The 18,692-nt window shown below is 34.6% G+C and overlaps 1 protein-coding gene across 11 annotated transcripts in view; it reads right to left on the reverse strand.

Annotated features, from left to right (window-relative positions):
- The window catches only part of SPEF2 (sperm flagellar 2), a 77,054-nt gene that overhangs the window by 20,937 nt on the left and 37,425 nt on the right, over positions 1-18,692 (reverse strand). For 9 of the 11 annotated variants that reach the window (XR_007630535.1, XR_007630534.1, XM_050329255.1 and 6 more), the window contains 7 exons: positions 17,033-17,170; positions 14,264-14,547; positions 13,255-13,435; positions 12,338-12,482; positions 9,584-9,691; positions 6,900-7,038; positions 5,443-5,690 (listed from right to left, as the gene is read on the reverse strand). Coding sequence is in view for 9 of the 11 variants with exons in the window: in XM_050329255.1 (XP_050185212.1) it covers positions 5,443-5,690; positions 6,900-7,038; positions 9,584-9,691; positions 12,338-12,482; positions 13,255-13,435; positions 14,264-14,547; positions 17,033-17,170 (1,243 nt within the window). In the remaining 2 variants the exon portion in view is untranslated. Of the gene's footprint in view, positions 1-2,346; positions 3,081-5,442; positions 5,691-6,899; positions 7,039-9,583; positions 9,692-12,337; positions 12,483-13,254; positions 13,436-14,263; positions 14,548-17,032; positions 17,171-18,692 lie in introns of those variants that run through there. The other 2 variants (XM_050329258.1, XM_050329257.1) reach the window with 2 other exon arrangements.

Genomic DNA, 18,692 nt, shown 5'->3' on the forward strand with positions numbered 1-18,692 from the left:
CCATTCTATTCTAAGCACTCTGAAAGGCCATAATATTAAAAAAGGTTAGGAAAATGAAGTTTAAATACATTTGAGTGATCCTTTTAGAGAACTTTAAAACTGAAGAAGCAGCTGTGGTCCACATGGACAGTAAAACCAACTAGATCACAGAAGGCTTTTCTGATGTGCCCAGGTACCATACCCAGGACCAAAAAGATGGGGCCATACAGTAAAATACAGTAAGGATTTAAAATCTTCCCTACCATTAGGCAGCCACAAAAACGCAAGAGTAGGTGAAAAAGAGGTGGAGAGATGGAATAATGGATCTGCAACTTCAAGTCAAAGGGTGGAAGGGACAAAATCATTGTAACATCTTTATAGTGCCTACTGCTTCTTGAGGGACATGGGTACCTGTAGAAATTTCCTGGTGCTTAGAAAAACAAGGGTCAGAACAGGCCTGTGATCCACTGCCAGGGATAATATTCTCTGTAAGACAGGCCTTCAATATTACCAATATTTTTCAATTTCCATGCAGGAACTACGAACATAGGAAAAGGTGGGACCAGTTTCAGTAGTACTTTGTAAAGAACACAGGATAAAAAAGGAAACCAGCCTACTTATGAAGCAGCCTCTTTTTCACATGAAGTTTGTCATCAATGAAATCAAGAAGAAGGAAAAGCTACACAAGGTAAAATTTTTTTCATTAAAAACTTTTTAAAAGGTAGTATCATTCCCTGATACACAAGGTGACATTAGAAAGCCTTTAATGTTTCAAAAAACAGTGCAGAAACGTCATAAACAAATGCAAATCGTAATTAATGAAGAAATTGAGATTATGACCACAAATGAAACTGAAAACAGAAAATTAAACACCCAAAAAGGAGCATTAAGAATGATAGTAATGCAGGAGTGTATGAGATTTGTACTGTGTGAACCAGGACTGTGACATTTAACCAAAGAGCAATCACCATGCCTCAGTTGTAAGGCACAGATATATAAAAGAGATTTTTTTTTTAATAACACACCATTCAGTAGAATACTTTCATACAGGCACTGTATGAAAATATTTCCCTAAACTGAGGAAGTAGTAAATCTCTGTTAAAGATTCAGATTATAAATTTACACAGGAAAAAACTTATATTAGAGATGAGTATTATGTTAACATTATTCCCTTTTCATAAAATTTTACCAGAACATTTGAACAGATTTATATTCCCCTCCATTTTCACTGAAAAAAATATTTCCATTTCAAGAGGTTTGGATGATGATCCATGCAAGTTACACACCAGACTCTGTAGCATGAGTGAAATAAACCCTGAGGATGAATTATAGTCCTCTAACTTCAGTAGTCTAACAGGTAATTATATGGGATACTTCCATCCTTAGATGAAAAAGACAGGGGTTTCAAATACATTATTCTTTCCACCCAAGTTATTGAAAGACTCGTAATTCCTTGAAGGTGAATTTCACTGTAAATATTAACATCATTTATTTTCTAATTATTAGTGATTCTGCTATATGTCCAATCTTCATTAAATACCAAGAATTGGGATTTTAAATGTAGATTCACAGAGAGTAAGATATTTCTGTTGCTACACAGATGCAATGAGGGGTGAGGTCCTCTGTTGTGCTGACTGAAACCTTAAAGTTGGGTATATATGCATTCAAATGCACAGAAACATATACAACCATGTTAAATATGTTCCACACAAGTAATTAGATACACAGATTTATAAACATAAGCAAACAGTCGCAAATTTCTGAAATTAAGTACCATACATGGTTTGGTCAGAGATACAGCAGCTGTAAATGGAACTTTCAGTAGAATTACTAAAAGATCTAGTAAAAAAAAATCTAGTAAAAGATACTTCCTCTTTCTATAAACTTAACCTTTTTATTTTCAAGTATTCAAAAAGCACACTGAAAATAGTCTTGAAAAACTGTAAGTTAGAGATGGTGAATCTATTTCTATGCTCACATAAGAACTTCAATCTCTATATACATCAAAGTCAGGTCATGGTGATTACTAATGTAAGATCTTGAACTGCTTCTACAGTGCTTGGGAAGAGAAAGTATAATCTATAGACATTATCCAGGGTCAGTATAAAATTCTGATTAAAAAAAATATTCTATTAAAAAGGTAAAAATTCAGCTGAACTACATGAACACTTCAATATATCTGTTTGTTCCAAATCTAGCAACACAGTAAAATTCAATTGACAAGTCTACAATTTGAAAAGAAACAGCAATACAATTTGGTTATAGGCTATTCTTTATGTTCACATCTTAGCAGACTACTTAATAATTTTATAAATATTTTAAACTTTTTTGTTATTTGATATAGAAATTTTTTAAACCTGACTGAAGTTTATTTCTGATGAATAATGGCTTTTATAATTAAATTGGAATGGTTCATAAAGATCATGACTATGAAAAACATAATAAAATTTAAAATTCCCTTGTGTGATTCAGTCATAAGATGGAGAACATAGTCTGGGATAGAATCCAATTTGATCTGCTTGGTAATGCAAAGCCATACCCAAATTGCATTTTCTGAAGCACCTTTAGAAGAGAACTAAGGCATTCCATATGTGTGCTAATTGCAATGACAAGAGATGTGGCCATAAGAAGAACATAGTGCTGAAAGGAATCAAAGGGAATGAGATTTAATAGATAGTTAATTTTGTTGATAAGAAGAGCACACATCCAAAGAGACTGCAGAAGAGAAAATAAAAAAAGTGAATGTTAGTAGCTCCATATGCCACAGCTTTTCCTATAAAAGAGCATTCCTGAGGTAATATATTAGAGCACTGTCAACAACTTGAACAAAAGAGTTAGTGAAATTATCAACTACTGCAGAGCCATGTTGAGTTTGGGTAAAGGAATGTGAAATAGCAAAAAAAAAAAAAATATTTCCTTATCAAATGAAAGACTGTCAGTAGGTAGGAAGGTCCAGCATAAGCTAGGGGTTTTTTTGTCCATCGGTGCTTAGAATGGAGAGTAATGTGCTTCCACGGAGAACCAAGTGTGCAGGATAGAACAAAGTTGTCTGTGATGAATCGGCAGTTCTTTAAAACTTTATATTCCTAGGAAACACAAAACTGTTTATCATTTCTATAAAGAATTCTTTTGTGGATATAAAAATTCTTTTAAGTATATTGGCACTCACACTTCTAGCTTTAATTTTAGCAATTTGTTAAACATATTTTGAAAAGACTTCCCTTTGACATTTACCAAATACACAGTAAGAAATCTGTTTACGTGTTCACTTCTTCCAACATAATCACCCCTTCTTTGTTACTCTTTACTTGCTTGCTTTCTAAGTAAAAAATCTGCTTCATGTAATCTCCATAATGCTTTAGAAAAGCCTAATATTCAATTCTGAGAATCACTTTAGGAGTTTTGCTATTCACATACTACAAGGAGATTGGCAGGTTTATTCTATTTAGACTTGCCTAATAGCCTATGCCTCATATGCTTGTTTGTCTGGACTTCCATTAAACGCTGAGAGATCTGCTCGGCGGGATAAGAATAAGAAAAAATTAAGACGTTTGGCAGCAAATCTAGATCAGTTAAGAGGTTCTCCAAGGCAGGGATTTGTTTGTTACCTTTTTGTATCTGCTTTAGAGCTGCCAGTCAACAATTTCGCTGCCAGGGTGCTGGATGCTTTAGTGTTTTCCCCTCTTTTGTTCAATGAGAGACTTACTACTAATGAGGCATGTATTTTCTGTGGAGCATTCTATTGAACAAGGGGAGGTAGAAGGATATGAAAAATTTTCCCAATGTTTTAGCAGAGGAAGGAGTTTATAATGAAGGAGAATGGTGGCCTTAGGAAATATAGGACATGATTTATGCTGTCTTAAAATAAGAAAAAGAATGGGAAGAAGTATTTTAACGATGACTTGCATAGCTTGTTATTTTCATCCTAATTCAGCTATCCAAAAAAGGTAAATATCTTGACTTTATAGTCACCAGACAGTAGAAGAAAGCTTTGTTTGTTTTAAACAATATTATTTTAAACAATAATTCTCTCCCATTGTCCCAGAGAATGTGCACCATCATTCCTTTACTGTCTCATGACTACTAAGTCAAGATATTTCATTTTTTGGGTACCATGCAAGTCATCTTGGGTTATTTTAGTGAATATAATATTATCAAAATGACAAATGTTGTAAAAGATAAAGATTTCAATCGTTTTCTTGTGAATTATTACAAGTATACAAGCAAGTTCTGTCCTGAAGTTTGTAACAGATTTGTAAAATTTGTAAAATTTTTTAGTTTTAAATATCTTAAAGAATGAGTGACTTGAAAACAAAAAAACCCTTTTTAAGTGAAAGGACCAGTCATACTGGTATCTGTGCTCTACCTCTGTGGCACTATCTAAGGATTACAAACACACAGATTTTTAGTTTCATGTGTCATAACATATGCAATACTAGCTGCAAAATTAGTCTCTACAGATGATTTTGAAATGCTTACACACACATCCGCACTCTCCACTACAGATGAGATGATATGCATCTCTCTAAAGGAAAATTGTAAACATCTTTCTGCCTAAAATGGCTTTGTATGCAAAAGGAAATTGGAATTGCTCTATAAATATTCATAAAGGCTTTTCTGAATAAAGAATTAAATTCTACATTGTAGTGCCTTCGTGGCCCTATTACACTGGAAGAGTCAGATTTAAAATTGCAAGCAGTTGTTTACATATTGTATTTTGCCATCTTAAGGGTAATCATACCAAAATTATAATAGGGAACACTGGTAGTAATGAAACACTCTGCAAATATGTGTTTAACTACTTTCCCTCTCAGTTAAAACTGCCTTACCTAAATTATTTTGTAACATTTGTACAGTTGTAGGAAGTTTTGCAAGTAAGTCTTTTCAAGCATCCTAAGCCTAAGGTTCCCATAATTAACAGGTAGGCATACAATAAATGCATATTCAAAGGAAAAGAAAATTACATAGCTGAGTTAACAAATTACATTATCTGAGTTAACATCCAAAACAACAGGCACATATTGACTGGAAGAATATAATGGTTAATAGTTGTAATAGTTTCATGAAAATACTGATTTCTTTAAAATTGTGTTTTAAAATAATATAGCTTTAGTGTTCACTGAGCTCTCATTTAGTAAAGAAGTTACAGACTTGAATGTTTAGCAAGCACGAAACGTACCCCTCTAAATACATATTACAGAGACAGCTGTTAGAGGAATATTAAATATGTGATTCTGTGGATACAAAGCCCACAACAAAACCATTAGAAGCTTTCAAGTGGTCTGGTATTTCACATTTTCAATATCCTGCACTACGACTTTCCTATGTAGCAGTACCTTTAACTCTAGCATGATCTTCATCACTGTGTTTAGTCATACTAATGTTTAATAGCTCCTAGACAGTTACTCCAGATTTTAAGTAACTAACAGTCCTTCAGGAGTTAAAAGGAAAAAAATTTCCTACCTTTAGGTGCCACCTGTAGAAACTGCTTATGAAGCTTAGTGAGTTGTGAAATAGTTAGAGTACTTCCAGAGGTTTTTACGCGCGGAATTTGTGGTACGGGAACAGGACTTGTGTGGTCAGGAACAGGGTCAGGAAACATTTTTACATCACCATTGATGAAGAAATCTGTTTCTTCTAAAGTCATTTCATATTGGATTTTGTTAGAACTCTCAACATGATATCGTGCAGCCTCAACCAGCTTTTCAACACTGTGAAAGTGAGAATGAAGAACACCGTACTTTTAATATACAATGTTAATAACATAGCTTTAAATTTTAGTGTGTTTATACTTTTAGAGCTTTCCTGAAGTAAGAACTACAAATTCCCTGTGCAAATTCTGTAATCAGCAAAATCATTATGAAGTCTACTCCTCCTCTGGCAGCAAGACATCTTTTGACTATTGTAAGAAATTTATATAAAGTCAGATCTAGGACACAGAAGAGACCAGATGGAAAAATATGAAAGCACTTCCTAGGGTAGCATTGTGGAGAGGCACATGAACTTCCTTTTCAAGTATAATGAGTGCAATTTATAGAGGGAAAGACATTAGCAGTCTTTAATATTCAACTAGACATAGGTTTTGCTTGGAGTGTCAGTGCAAAGGATATGATGTTCTGTAAAAACAGTGTCTTTGGTGGGTCTTGTTGTCAGGAGAGCAAATAAAACTGGATGGAAGGCAGAGGCTTTGCCTCCTTGAGCTACTTAAAGCCTTCACATCCTAGATTCATGTCTTTCTTCTTGGGCATGCCCTGAGATGGATCAAGTAGCACTGTCCCAGGTATGATTTAAAAGTTAGTACAGGGTAGAAACATTCTACAAAGGGCAAAGTGACCTCTTTTCTTTGGAAAGTAAAAGCCCTTTAATGATATGAACACTTGATATGCCAGATGGTCTAAGTGTCATATAGTGGTGCCAAGTACATTTCAGTTACTAGGACAGAAAAATTGTGGAGGAGAACTTTTTTTAATGATCCTTGAAATAATTTTGAGAAATGTTATAGAAAGTGGAAATAATGGTAGGTGGAATTTTCCAGCATGTGTAAAGCACAGGAAAGAAAGTGATCTCACATTCCACAGTGACAGAAGCTACTGAAATGATACAGAGCCTTCTACTAAATGGAATAACTGGTTATCTGCTCGTAAATTTGCCAAAGCTGTAGTCCAATAAATAGATTAGAAATATGTAATAGAAAAATACCACAACTGATAATTACCTTTACAGCTATCTGCAGAACCCTTCCAGGAACTGAGTTATTACCACTCAGGTATTGAAGATAAAATGAAATTTCAGTTCATGAAATAAAATTATTATTTTTTAATTCTTTTCCCAAATTATTTCTCCTTACACAAACAAGTATATTTACTACTATAGTCTAGGTAAAAATAAAAAAAGAAATTGTTTAAAATTGATATACCTACCTGGCCATTTCTGCCAGGAAGGTAGATCCAAGCCACTTTTCCATATCTCTGTAAGCCTCTTCTGCTTTCATTTTTAGGTCTCCAACAAATGCTAAAGCCTTTTCTTTTATAAGGTCTAGTCGAGATTTTGTGGCTGCCTCTGTTTAAATGGTAATGTCATAATGAATAACATTTATAAAATTTTAGGAAGTTCTCAGTCTTAAGTACGTAAAATTTAGCATGATTACCTGTTTTTAGACAGTAAAACACTTAATGACTCATATTCTTGAACAAGTATTTTCTCAGAATCACCTCTATGCATCCTGTATTTTACAAAAGTGTGTATTCTATAAGCATCAGAATTCACAAGGCAAGAAATTTTCAGTTATTCTGTCTCTTTGTCTGTCTTATCCAATAACTTCCAAGCCAATTCAGCCAAAAGTGGATGTCTTGAAAAAAAGCCCTAGATTGAAAGAGGTTTGAAAATTTTTTAGGAGATGGGTTTAGACTAAAGAAGAATACCTCTTTATCACTTAAGGGAAGATAGAGCCAAGCTGTTAACGGATTCTATCTGGCAGCAGTTGGCAAGCCCATCACCATACATGTTACCTCTTCGATGGGCTAACTATTGCATAGTGTTTTAGTATGAAATGTAGAGGGCAAACAGCAGTTACTGAACAAAACACAAATTCACAAGGCTTCTTTGTGTCCAGCCAACTGCATGAAAAGACAGCTAAGGCTTGAGAGGTACATGGAACTGGTAAAAAGCCTTAAAAAAGAAGACTAAGGAAAGAGGACCAGGAAATAATGATTATTTTCAATCCTTAAGGCAAATTCAGTATCCAACTTGGTTTTCCCTAATATTTAACCCTCTGTATGACAGAATCTTTTAAAGAATTAATAATTTTATAATTGGTACACTGATTTCAAACTTAAAGACTGACACTATTTATATAACTATATTTATTGTACATTCTATTAATTTTTTAAAATACTTAGGTTTGGGGATGAAACTTTCTTTAGGCAATGCATGTAGAAAGATGGACTGCAAAAAACCAAAAAATAAGGCATTGTTCTTTAAATGTAATATTGCAGTCACAGTATAATGAAACTCTGTGCAGTTTCTGTTTTGAGCTATAAAGACTTAATGTTCAATATTTTAAACATTTGGGTCTCACAAAGGGTTTTCTAATTGATGGGAAAAAGTAAAGGTTCTAAGCTGAGAGTACCTCAGAGGATACTTTGTGTCTCTCCAGTCACCTTTCTGTAGTACAGTTTAAGGCTGCCTTAACTGTGACTTCTCTGTACATTCTTTGTTAAGCTGCTATCAGTAGTTACAGAGGTCAGTGTATGACAATTTTTGTCTCCCTGTATTTTCAGAAGTATGTACTTCACAGTCCACCAGCAAAGCTGCTCTCTTAACAGTAACAGAGTAAAAGGCAAGGTACATTGATGCAACAAAGAAATGAAATATGAAATCAACGCTAGAAACTTAGCAACTATCCACAACTAGTGTCTTTGCTGGACTCAGTGTAGCTGTATAAGCAAAAGAACAAGTTACCAAAGCTGCAAGTGAAATTATGATTCTCAAATACCAGCTATGTGCCTGTCCAAACAGAAAATATAGCTTAACATGTTTAGCATTCCTTAAGTTCTTGGATTTTTTAAAATATAGGACAAAAAATAAAGCAATGTAAAGAAAACAAAACATGTTAATGAATAACATTCATCTTCATGCTATTAGGAACTTCAAAGTTACTACTATTCATCTCCTCTCATTACTCCAAAACCTTAGAATATTTATTCTTAAACTGCTTCTGTATTAAAAGATGTTGAAAGTGGGTAGGTGTACAAGCACTTGGTCTGACTGGACACAAAGAAGCCTTGTGAATTTGTGTTTTGTTCAGTAACTGCTGTTTACCCTCTACATTTCATACTAAAACACTATGCAATAGTTAGCCCATCGAAGAGGTAACATGTATGGTGATGGGCTTGCCAACTGCTGCCAGATAGAATCCGTAACAGCTTGGCTCTGTCTTCCCTTAAGTGATAAAGAGGTATTCTTCTTTAGTCTAAACCCATCTCCTAAAAAATTTTCAAACCTCTTTCAATCTAGGGCTTTTTTTCAAGACATCCACTTTTGGCTGAATTGGCTTGGAAGTTATTGGATAAGACAGACAAAGAGACAGAATAACTGAAAAATATGTAGTTTTTGGAAGAGTCTGTCTGTAAAGGTGCTTGGAAGAACAAAGAAAATATGTGTTCTGCTTCTTGAATCCCATGTGGCTCGAAGAAGAGGGAATCAGAGAAGAATATCAAGGAAATATACAATTGCCAAAAATTCTTTCACATATCAAAATATTTCAAGTACTGAACTCAATTCAATTGAAAATTGAAAACTGAAAAGTGGTTAACCACCTATGCTAAGCCTTTTCTCTCATGACAAACATTTGCTTAGTCATGCCAAATTAAATTAGATTAAATGAAACAGAGAACAAAAAGAATGAAAATCACATTTCTACTTTATTTATCATATAATGACTGACAATTACCACCCTAAATAAATCCAGACACTACTCTCTCCTTTCTTTTTTCTTTTTTATCCATCAATTTTCTCAAGTATTTCTGGCTAGTTTTGATTATTACACTACCTAAGTTAGGAATAACAATCACCTCCCAATATAAATAACCAAATAGTAACGTACCCTCATGTTTCAAGGCACATAGATGTTCTTGTTTTATTTTAAGTGCCAGTTCTTGTTTCTTTAATACTTCGGGGTCTATAGGAATTATACTGACTTTCTTCCGTGATCCTGCAGGAAAAACAGACTGTTCAATCTTTGGACTTTACTAGTAAATCTGTGTATCAATAGATAGTCATTCATTAGCATATTTTTTTTTAAAGAAAAATTACATTTTCCACCTTACTTGATGGGACCATTTATGAGAATACACAGGTGGGGGCTCAGCTATCAAATGTGATTTATATCTGCAAGTCATGCTAAGATTAACACTCCATAAAAATACCCCAGCATATACAACTATATTAAAATTGGTTAAAGGACATCCTAAAATGTGTTTCTGAAAGGAAAATCATGACTGCGTAGATGTGCCTCTGACCTGATGCTAGATGGTCAGGATGTCCTGTTTGACCCTAATATATACCAATTTATCACAATCAACACATAAATAAACATCTTTTGAATAACACTTATTTCTTTATGCCTTTCCAAACCATTCTGTTATCTGCATTACCAGCTTGTTTTAACTTATTTATCCATGAACAGATACTGTAAAGGTATTTTATAATGTTTTTAGATATTCTGTAGCCACGTCACTTTGGTTATTATTCAAAAATATTAAAATATTTGTAACTGCTTTATCCACAAAGAAGAGTAGATGGAGATGTTACAGAAGAAAAAAGACATCTGCATGATACATAAGGTCAACATAAAGCAAATGGTCAAATCTAGAAGTGACAAAACTACATGTGGTAAGTTTTATCATTCCGTTACTGGCCCTTAGCGCTATACCAGGGAATTCTTGAGTCACAGGAACACTGCAGTAACGTTGTATTTGACATTAAATCAAAGTTGATACTTCAGTTACAAATCATCAGTTGACACTTCCTCTTCTACCAGGAGGAATGCACAGCTGAGTTCTTGTTGCAGTTCTATCATTTTATGGTTTTGTGATTTCAGGTAGGCTGTCTAATACCAGGTAGGAACAAAAATTTAGTTCCAAGAAGCAATCCACAAACTCCAACCTAGCCACTTAGCATACAACAGGTGACAACTTCTGATTTTTTCTCACAAAACTTTTCTAGAAGTCCAAAAATCAGCTACTCTCTTGGCTGGACTAAATGCTAAACTAAGTCTCAGGCTTCCTGAGGCTAAGTATTTGCAAGGCTATGCTTGTTCAATCTACTAGGGGTAGAATCAACCAGAGGGACAGAACTGAGCACGGTGCAAATTAAATGTCTGTCAAAGAAAAAAAGTCACCTGCTTTATGCACAGTATCTCTGCAGTTACAGCTTTCACTAGGAAATGGAATACCTGAATTTCAGATTACCCTCACACCGCAAGGCATGAGCCCCTCTCTTGACATGTAGAATGACTTTACAAAAAGAAAAGATTCAGGCTACTAGCCTTGCTTCCTGCTGAAGTTAGCACATTTTGCAGAAAAAAAAAAAAAAAAAAGAAAGGAAGTTACATAAACCACTACCTACACAAGGAAGTAGTTATGACAATATGTGTAAACAGCCTTGTATGCCACAGTGCCTTCCAGGAGATTGCCTGTTCCTCTTTTTCAAATAAATTAGGACAGTTTCTTACCAGGCCTACATGCCAGATCTCCCTCAGTAGCAGTTACATGTTTTTAAGACTGTAGATGATATTAGATTGTCTGTTCTTTATTTACACCACATTGCAGTTACACATAAAAATTATGGACATTGATCCATGCTACCGTATGGCTGCTAAATTAATTTCAGTATATCTTAAGACACTGTGTAATTGACCCATTCTGTTCCAGTACTATTACTTTAATTGTTGAGAAATGCAGTCAGTGCACCTTTGGGAGCTGCAGGCTGAGTTCTGGGTGGTGGCAGCCTGACACAAGAGGCCGTGAATTGGCATCAACCCTTTGCAGAACAAAGGACCCTGGCCCCGGGGCCCAGCCAGGGGACTGGACACTCACAGACACAATGGGAGACAATGACCCCAAACTTTCGTGCACTTAGACTGTGAGGGTATAAGAGCCCAGGGTTTCCTTTGTTCAGGGTCCCTCCTTGAAGGCACCAGTTCAAGCTGTTATCCTGTTGTTGCACCATGATTTTAATTATTTTAAGGTTCCAAACATCTGAGACTCTGCCATGGGAAACCTGGGATGGAGCATGAAAGGAAACCTGGTCTGACTGTGTGAGTGTGGGGGGTGTGGGGAATCAAATGGGGACCTGTCCGTTCACTAGAGTCACCTGTTTTGAAGGGGCCTAAGTCCCAGCTCAGGTGGTGCAGAGTGTGACTGCCAAAGTGGCTCCTGGATGGTCAGACAGGGAAATTTCTTTAATATTAATATTTGAAATATTTTGACTTACAGTTGGCAAGAAGGCCTAACTAAATAGAATTTTATTTAATTTGATAAACTATTCTTAACTATTCCATTCCATTTCATTCCAATACAGAACATGGAGAAAAAAAAATATTTTCTACATGCTATTTACAATACTTATTCCTACATATAAAGACAACATATATGTTTAAATAAATGCAGTTGCCCTTCAAAAGCCTCTGAGCTTTTTTATCACTACCAGTTTTTTATATTGACATGTCACATTTGGCATTTTAAAGGAGAAATTAAATCCAAATTAAATATCTTGGTTTACTTGTTTCTGTATTACTCACATATTTACATTTTGGTAATTTCAAGCACTGCTGAAACAAAGTCTGTATTTTAAATACCTTTCTTTTTAGTAACTGATTTGGCAGAAGGCTTTCTGGCATCTTTCCCAGCAGCTTTGCCTGAGCGTTTCGGATCTTCTTTCAGTTTTTGCTGCTGACGTTCTTCTTCTTCCTCCATTTCTTTAAACTCTATTTCAGCTGTTACCTTGACACCATAATCACACATAGTACAGTACATAGCATCCACACTGTGCAACTACTGTTTCAAATTGCCTATATTTGCTGAAAGTACTTGATAACTAGACACATAAATAAAGGAGATACTTTAACTAATTGATTAAACTTAGATTATTTATCAAAAATATAATTCTACAGCAAAAATGCAAGACAGAGACAGAGTGGGTTTAATTCTTGTAATCATTGCCTGGCTTAAGGAAAATGTGAGAAATGAAAGAATCAACAGTACAGGAAGCAAGCCTAAAAGTTACATGGCAAAGGTGCAGAAATGAATTTTTAAATGATCAAAGAGAAATCAAACCTAGAAACCAACCATTTTAAAAGCTCTCCTAATTTATTTTTATCTATATAGAAAAAAGAATGTAACTATAGCTTTTCAAGTTGTGAAAGGTTTGAGCAAACAATGTGTCACAGGATTAAAATTCTCCATCTACTCACACTTCTACAGAGAGAGAACAGGAGAGTTTATCATGGAAGAAGTAGATATACAGAAGCAACATTCAAAGTATTTCAGTAGTGGAATAAAAGGGTCAGTTATAAATACAGAGATGTCAAAAATACACTGGTTCCAGCATTTTCCTCATAGAACTACAAAAATGTTCAATGGAAATATCAGCAGTGGGGCAAGAGGCATGAAATTGAGATATATAGTGCAAAGATGATGTGCTTAGGCTGCCTGCTGAATGGGAGGCTTTGAACGTACGATCCAAAAATGTTTAAGTAAATAAAACATTTCTTACCATATTTGATACTGCTGTTACTGCTTTTTGCCACGTATAAATAATAAGCCTTTCATCATTCATGCAAACAGCCACTCCATTTTCAGAATTCTCAACGTTAGAAGTTGCCTGCAGAGTTCCATTGTTTTCTGTCTTGGTATTAATTTCTGGTGAAAGTGGTTTCCAAGAAACAAGAGGAATCCTCAAAAATAAAATATAACCAATAATTCGCATACCACTTTGTAAAAAGTGTTAATAACTACATCAGAGAATATGTTGAAAGAATTAGAATGCTATTTTCAAAATTTGCAATAGCAAGAGAAAATGACCAAAAATTATGAAGAGTGTGTAATAGTTTAACTATTAACACCTAAGGAGTAAGAACAGATGGATAAAACTACATCAAATGACTGTGTGATTTGCTGATGAATTTCACATGGGTTAGAAGCAGAATTTTAATACTCAGACAATTTCTAAATGCACTGTAAGTTTAAAAGCAAGTGTCAATATTGATGGCATTTTTATATTGTGAAATTATCTGATGGTATGTATCCCTTACCTTTTAATATGGTATTCAGTTTTGTGCATCTTTGTAGGCTGCTTTGAGTTACACTTGTCATTACATAACCCATTTAATTATGCTAATTGGTACAAATTTTAAACCTGCTAATGTTCCACAATAATATTTTAACTTATTTATGTGAGGATTGTGCTGGAAATGATCAGTAACACAGAGGGACATAGGAAAATATTCTACTAGTGCCAAAAATTCCTCCTAAGGTAGCTTTTATAATGTTTTACAGTTCAGGGATGCATTACTGAAAATTATACAGGTAAATCAGTAAAAAAATTAGGAGTACCTCTAACCTACAGGATGATTTAAGATTCTTCATTTGACCATAATCCCTGGTTAAAAATTCTTGTTTCCCCATCCTTCAAAGTATGCACACATATATTTTCACACACACCTACGAAGTTATCAGCGCACTGTATTTGTTCATATCTGTATAATTTAATAATGCATTTCTACCTTCTTGATTTGTCTTCATCTTCCTTCTGCTCTATATCTTCCTTCTGCTCTTCACCTTCCTTCTGCTCTACATCTTCCTTCTGCTCTACATCTTCCTTCTGCTCTACATCTTCCTTCTGCCCTTCATCTTCCTTCCCTACATCTTCCTTCTTCTCTACATCAAAAATATCTAACAATGGGATTCTAGTAAAATCTTTACTGTCTTCTGTTGGGATTTTTCCTTCCATTGACCTATAGTAGTCATGAAGAATTCTCTTTGTATCTTGGAAACGATCCACTTCAACCTCGAGAAGAAAGGACAGAAGAATTGCAATTCAAAATAGGACAGAACAAACTTTTATTACTTTTTTAAAATACATGTTAGCAGAAACCCTTCTAAATCCCAAGCGTTTGAAGGAGAGCAAGAGGCATAACCATTTATAGTGTACTCAATGCATATTTCTACTTGCATCTATAATGTATTCACTCTGTCATTTCTGACGAGTAATAAGAATCATGGTTTTTAAAATAGGTAAAATAAGAAAAATCCTTTACAATAAATAATCACAGAATGACAGAATATGCTGAGTTGGAAGGGATTCACAAAGATCATTGAGTCCAATTCAGAGCCCTGCACAGGATCACCCCCAGGAGTCATGCCATGTGTCTAATGTTCAATGTATTAAATTTAATCACAATATATTTTGATGTATGTACATTTCTATAGTAGCAAGTATACTAGTGCCAACATATTACATGGGTTTTCTTTTTCAAAGGAAATAAAATCCTTAATACCATAAAACAAAAGGGGCTATGGATGGAGAAAATTTTATAAGTCATACAGTTTTTCTGGACCAAAGAAAGCAACAGACTTTACACACCTAAGTGTCTTGAAGATCTTTTAGTGTGAATCATCTCAGAAGAAATCAAGTAAGAATCAAGAAACATTTAACACCTGTCATGTTTTGATTTATTGATACAGTATGGTGTTAGTCTCTAACTGACAAAACAGCACTAAATATTCATGGGAAAATGCACAAAACCACATTCACAAAACAAAGGATAAAACCTTTGTGGTGTAAACCAGCACTTATCCCTAAGTTAAGGAGGAAATATCTTCTAGTATAACTGTGTGTACACAGAAAGATGGAATGAAAACTGATAAAGGGCATTTATACAAATCTATATGTTAACACAGTTACAGAGCCACCTGGGGAATATATGTAACTTTCAACAGAAAAACCCACAGATGGAGAGCTCAGTAGCAAAGAAGCCTATTTCTGGTTGTTTCTAAAAAAAAAAAAAAGTCATCACATGAAGTTATTATATTTTTAGTTCTGTAGTTTTAGGATTAATAATTCATTTATTATGGGGAATATATACTAAGTAAAGAAAGAACAAATGTTTTCCTTTAAATTTTCCTTTATGAATATAAAAGCTTATATATGATTAATACATGTGTTTGTAATTTTAAAGAGTTACGCTGCATATTTACACAAGACAGATCAAATTAGATTAATAGGGTATCTCCACTGGACTGCATCATATCTGTCCATGAAATTCTGTTAGAATTAGATTGCAAAGTTATACAAGATTATAAAAGGAGAATAATAAAATATTTAAGCTCTGTAAAATTAATTCGTCTCCTATATGCATATAATTCAAGATGGATTTTTTACATAGTCAGGCCTATAAATACTCTAATTACAGGATGATTGTGGTTCCACTAGTCAGGAGTTATTTGATATTTCAACCTCTCTCTTTAGTCAGTGGCTTTAAGTCTTTCTTTAGGGCATTATTTAGATTCTTTGAAAATGAAGTTAACAATTTCCTTACTGTAGCAACAGACTATTTCACACACTTTATATTTAAAATAGGAGATAAGAGAATGGCTCCTTGTTTATTAAACATGTAAAAATCACACAGGGAATTAAAGGCAGGAACCCACCCTAAACTACTTAGATCTGCTTTTTTCAGGTAAATCATCATCACAAGGCATGTGCTTAAAGCATTGTTTTGTTGTCTTCTTTAAAGTGCCAGAACTTTCACAGAATGGTCACTTCAGTTTACAGGAAAGCCTGTCTAGTCTAGTCTATCCCAGTCCAGTTCTAAACCATGTTTATGCACCTAGAACAGAAGTAACAGGGAAATCTTACTTTACTGCAGGAACTGAATGGTCTCTCGAAAACTTTAGATATCTGAAAGCTGTGTCATATTTGAAGAGGTTTTTTCAAGAGTAACAAATGATATTTCAATCTCAAAAACATATCCTACTTTTTGGGTTTTTTTTCAGAGTGTAGGTAAAATTTCAAGCCACATTGGTGAAGTTATGACTGAAATAATTTTGAGATATGGGAAATACTGTAACATCAAGTAGGTCTACAACAGAGGTGAATTATGTACTTTGCAAATTAAAAGGAGATGTCAATATGATTACAGAAGAATAAACATCCGTAACATTTCTGTTAAAAAACTCAGATGATTCACTAGAGTGAAAAAATAGCAAAAAGTAGCACTGTATAATAGAGGTTGAAAGTTTTGGGGTTTGGACAACAACAACGGTATTTTTCTTAACCTTTTCTTCCTGCCAAAGTTAAATGTATGGAATGTCACCTACTTTTTGTCTCTCAACTTTCTGGATAAATTCAGAAGAGAATAAGATTTGCTTAACTAATTCTCAATCCCTCACACATTGAGGGATTGAGGGAACATGAAATTTCTCTCAGGCTTACTGTCTTCCAAATCTAATTCATTGTCCCCTTCCATTGCAGACTCTGTAGTGGTCCATACCTGCATAAGTGAAAAGAAATGGTTCATTGCAATCCCCCTATGATCTGGTAACCAGACTTTATTCATGATATCAATACGTTCCTGCTCTGCGTCCTTCCTTCTGCTGTCACAGATATCCCAGAGAAGATCTCTTAGATCCTAAAACACAAAATCAAAGATGATAAATAACTGTGAAAGAAAACTTAAATATATTTATTTTATATATTTATTATTAATTATTCTTTATTATTAATCATTATATTATATTATTTTATTCTCTCTTACTATATTGTAATAAATATATATTGTATTGTATTATATTATATTACATTATTAATATTGATTAATATTAAGTATTTATTAATAATTTTTGGGTTGTGTATAGGACATCATCTCATTTGGGGCTTTTTCTTTATTGTATAAATATAAAAGCCTGGTCAAGTCACATGCTTACAAAGAGCTGACAGAAAGTGGCTTTACAAATGTACCAGAGAGAAGAATACAAAGACCTGAGTTCAATGTGCAGGCTGCCTTGCTTTTCCTGAGGCAGAGATGATCCATCTAAGCCAGACAAACATGAGACTATGAATAGCTAAGCTTCCAACCGCACTAACTTTGCACTTGGATGGTTTGCTAAGCAATACACTAAGAATAATACTCTAAGGGGATGTACAATATGAAAAATTCTGAGAAAATCATGCCAGATTTCAAGAGGTGTTCCAATCTGGATTGCCTCCATGCCATTTTTCTCTAACATTCTTTTAATTAAGGGCTCTTCAACTAATGTCTCTATCTAGTAGTAGCACTAGATAGTGCTAGATGTGGCTAGATGTGGCTCACTCACAGCACTGAAGACCTACCAAGCATACAACATCTTTGCAAACCCCTTGTTCCCTATTACCATCTCTGCATGGAAATTGTGTGAACAAACCACTGTGTTGTAGGAGGTCATGGGAAGAGAAGAGTGCTGTTAAATGCAGTGCTAAGGTAGGACAAGATGACTTGTCTGTTGGGCTCCAAGCAGTTCTGCCTCACCCGACCTGCTTTGGGATAAAAAAGGCTACTAGCCCTGCCATGAGGAGCTTAGCTTCAATTGAGGTGATTCCATATTCACCAGGTCTTGGTCTCAGACTGTTATGGAAATCCTGTTTCTCTCTCCCTGTCCAAAGACTTCAGACAAATCCACTTGTCCTCTGTTGGACAAAAGCCACAGGGAAGCTGACAACTAGGAAGCCCAAACACATCACTGATGGCTAGAAGGTAGTCAAGTTGCAGACAATCAGATATTCATGGTTGTCCACATTGTGGAATATACACCTAAAGATACGCTGCTGAATAAAAAGGTATATAAGCATACAACTTAGCTGTTGGCAGTGGTAGGTTGACCTTGGCTGGCTGCCAGTAGTCCACCAAAATACTCTATTAGTACTCCTCACAGGAAAAGAGGACAAAATATGATGGAAAAGTTTGTATGTTGAGATAATGATGGGGAGATCATTCACCTCTTATAATCATGCTCAAAACTTGATTTGGGAAACTTAATTTAATTTAATGACAATTAATAACAGAGCAGAATAATGAGAAATAACATAAAACCAAAACCACCTTCGCCCTGCCCATTCTTCTTCCCGAGTTCAACTTCAACTTCAGTTCCTACCTGGCACATGGAAAATGGGGAACG

The sequence above is a fragment of the Myiozetetes cayanensis genome, unplaced genomic scaffold (assembly GCF_022539395.1).
Source record: "Myiozetetes cayanensis isolate MyiCay16 unplaced genomic scaffold, myiCay2020 scf4, whole genome shotgun sequence".
Lineage (NCBI taxonomy): Eukaryota > Metazoa > Chordata > Aves > Passeriformes > Tyrannidae > Myiozetetes > Myiozetetes cayanensis.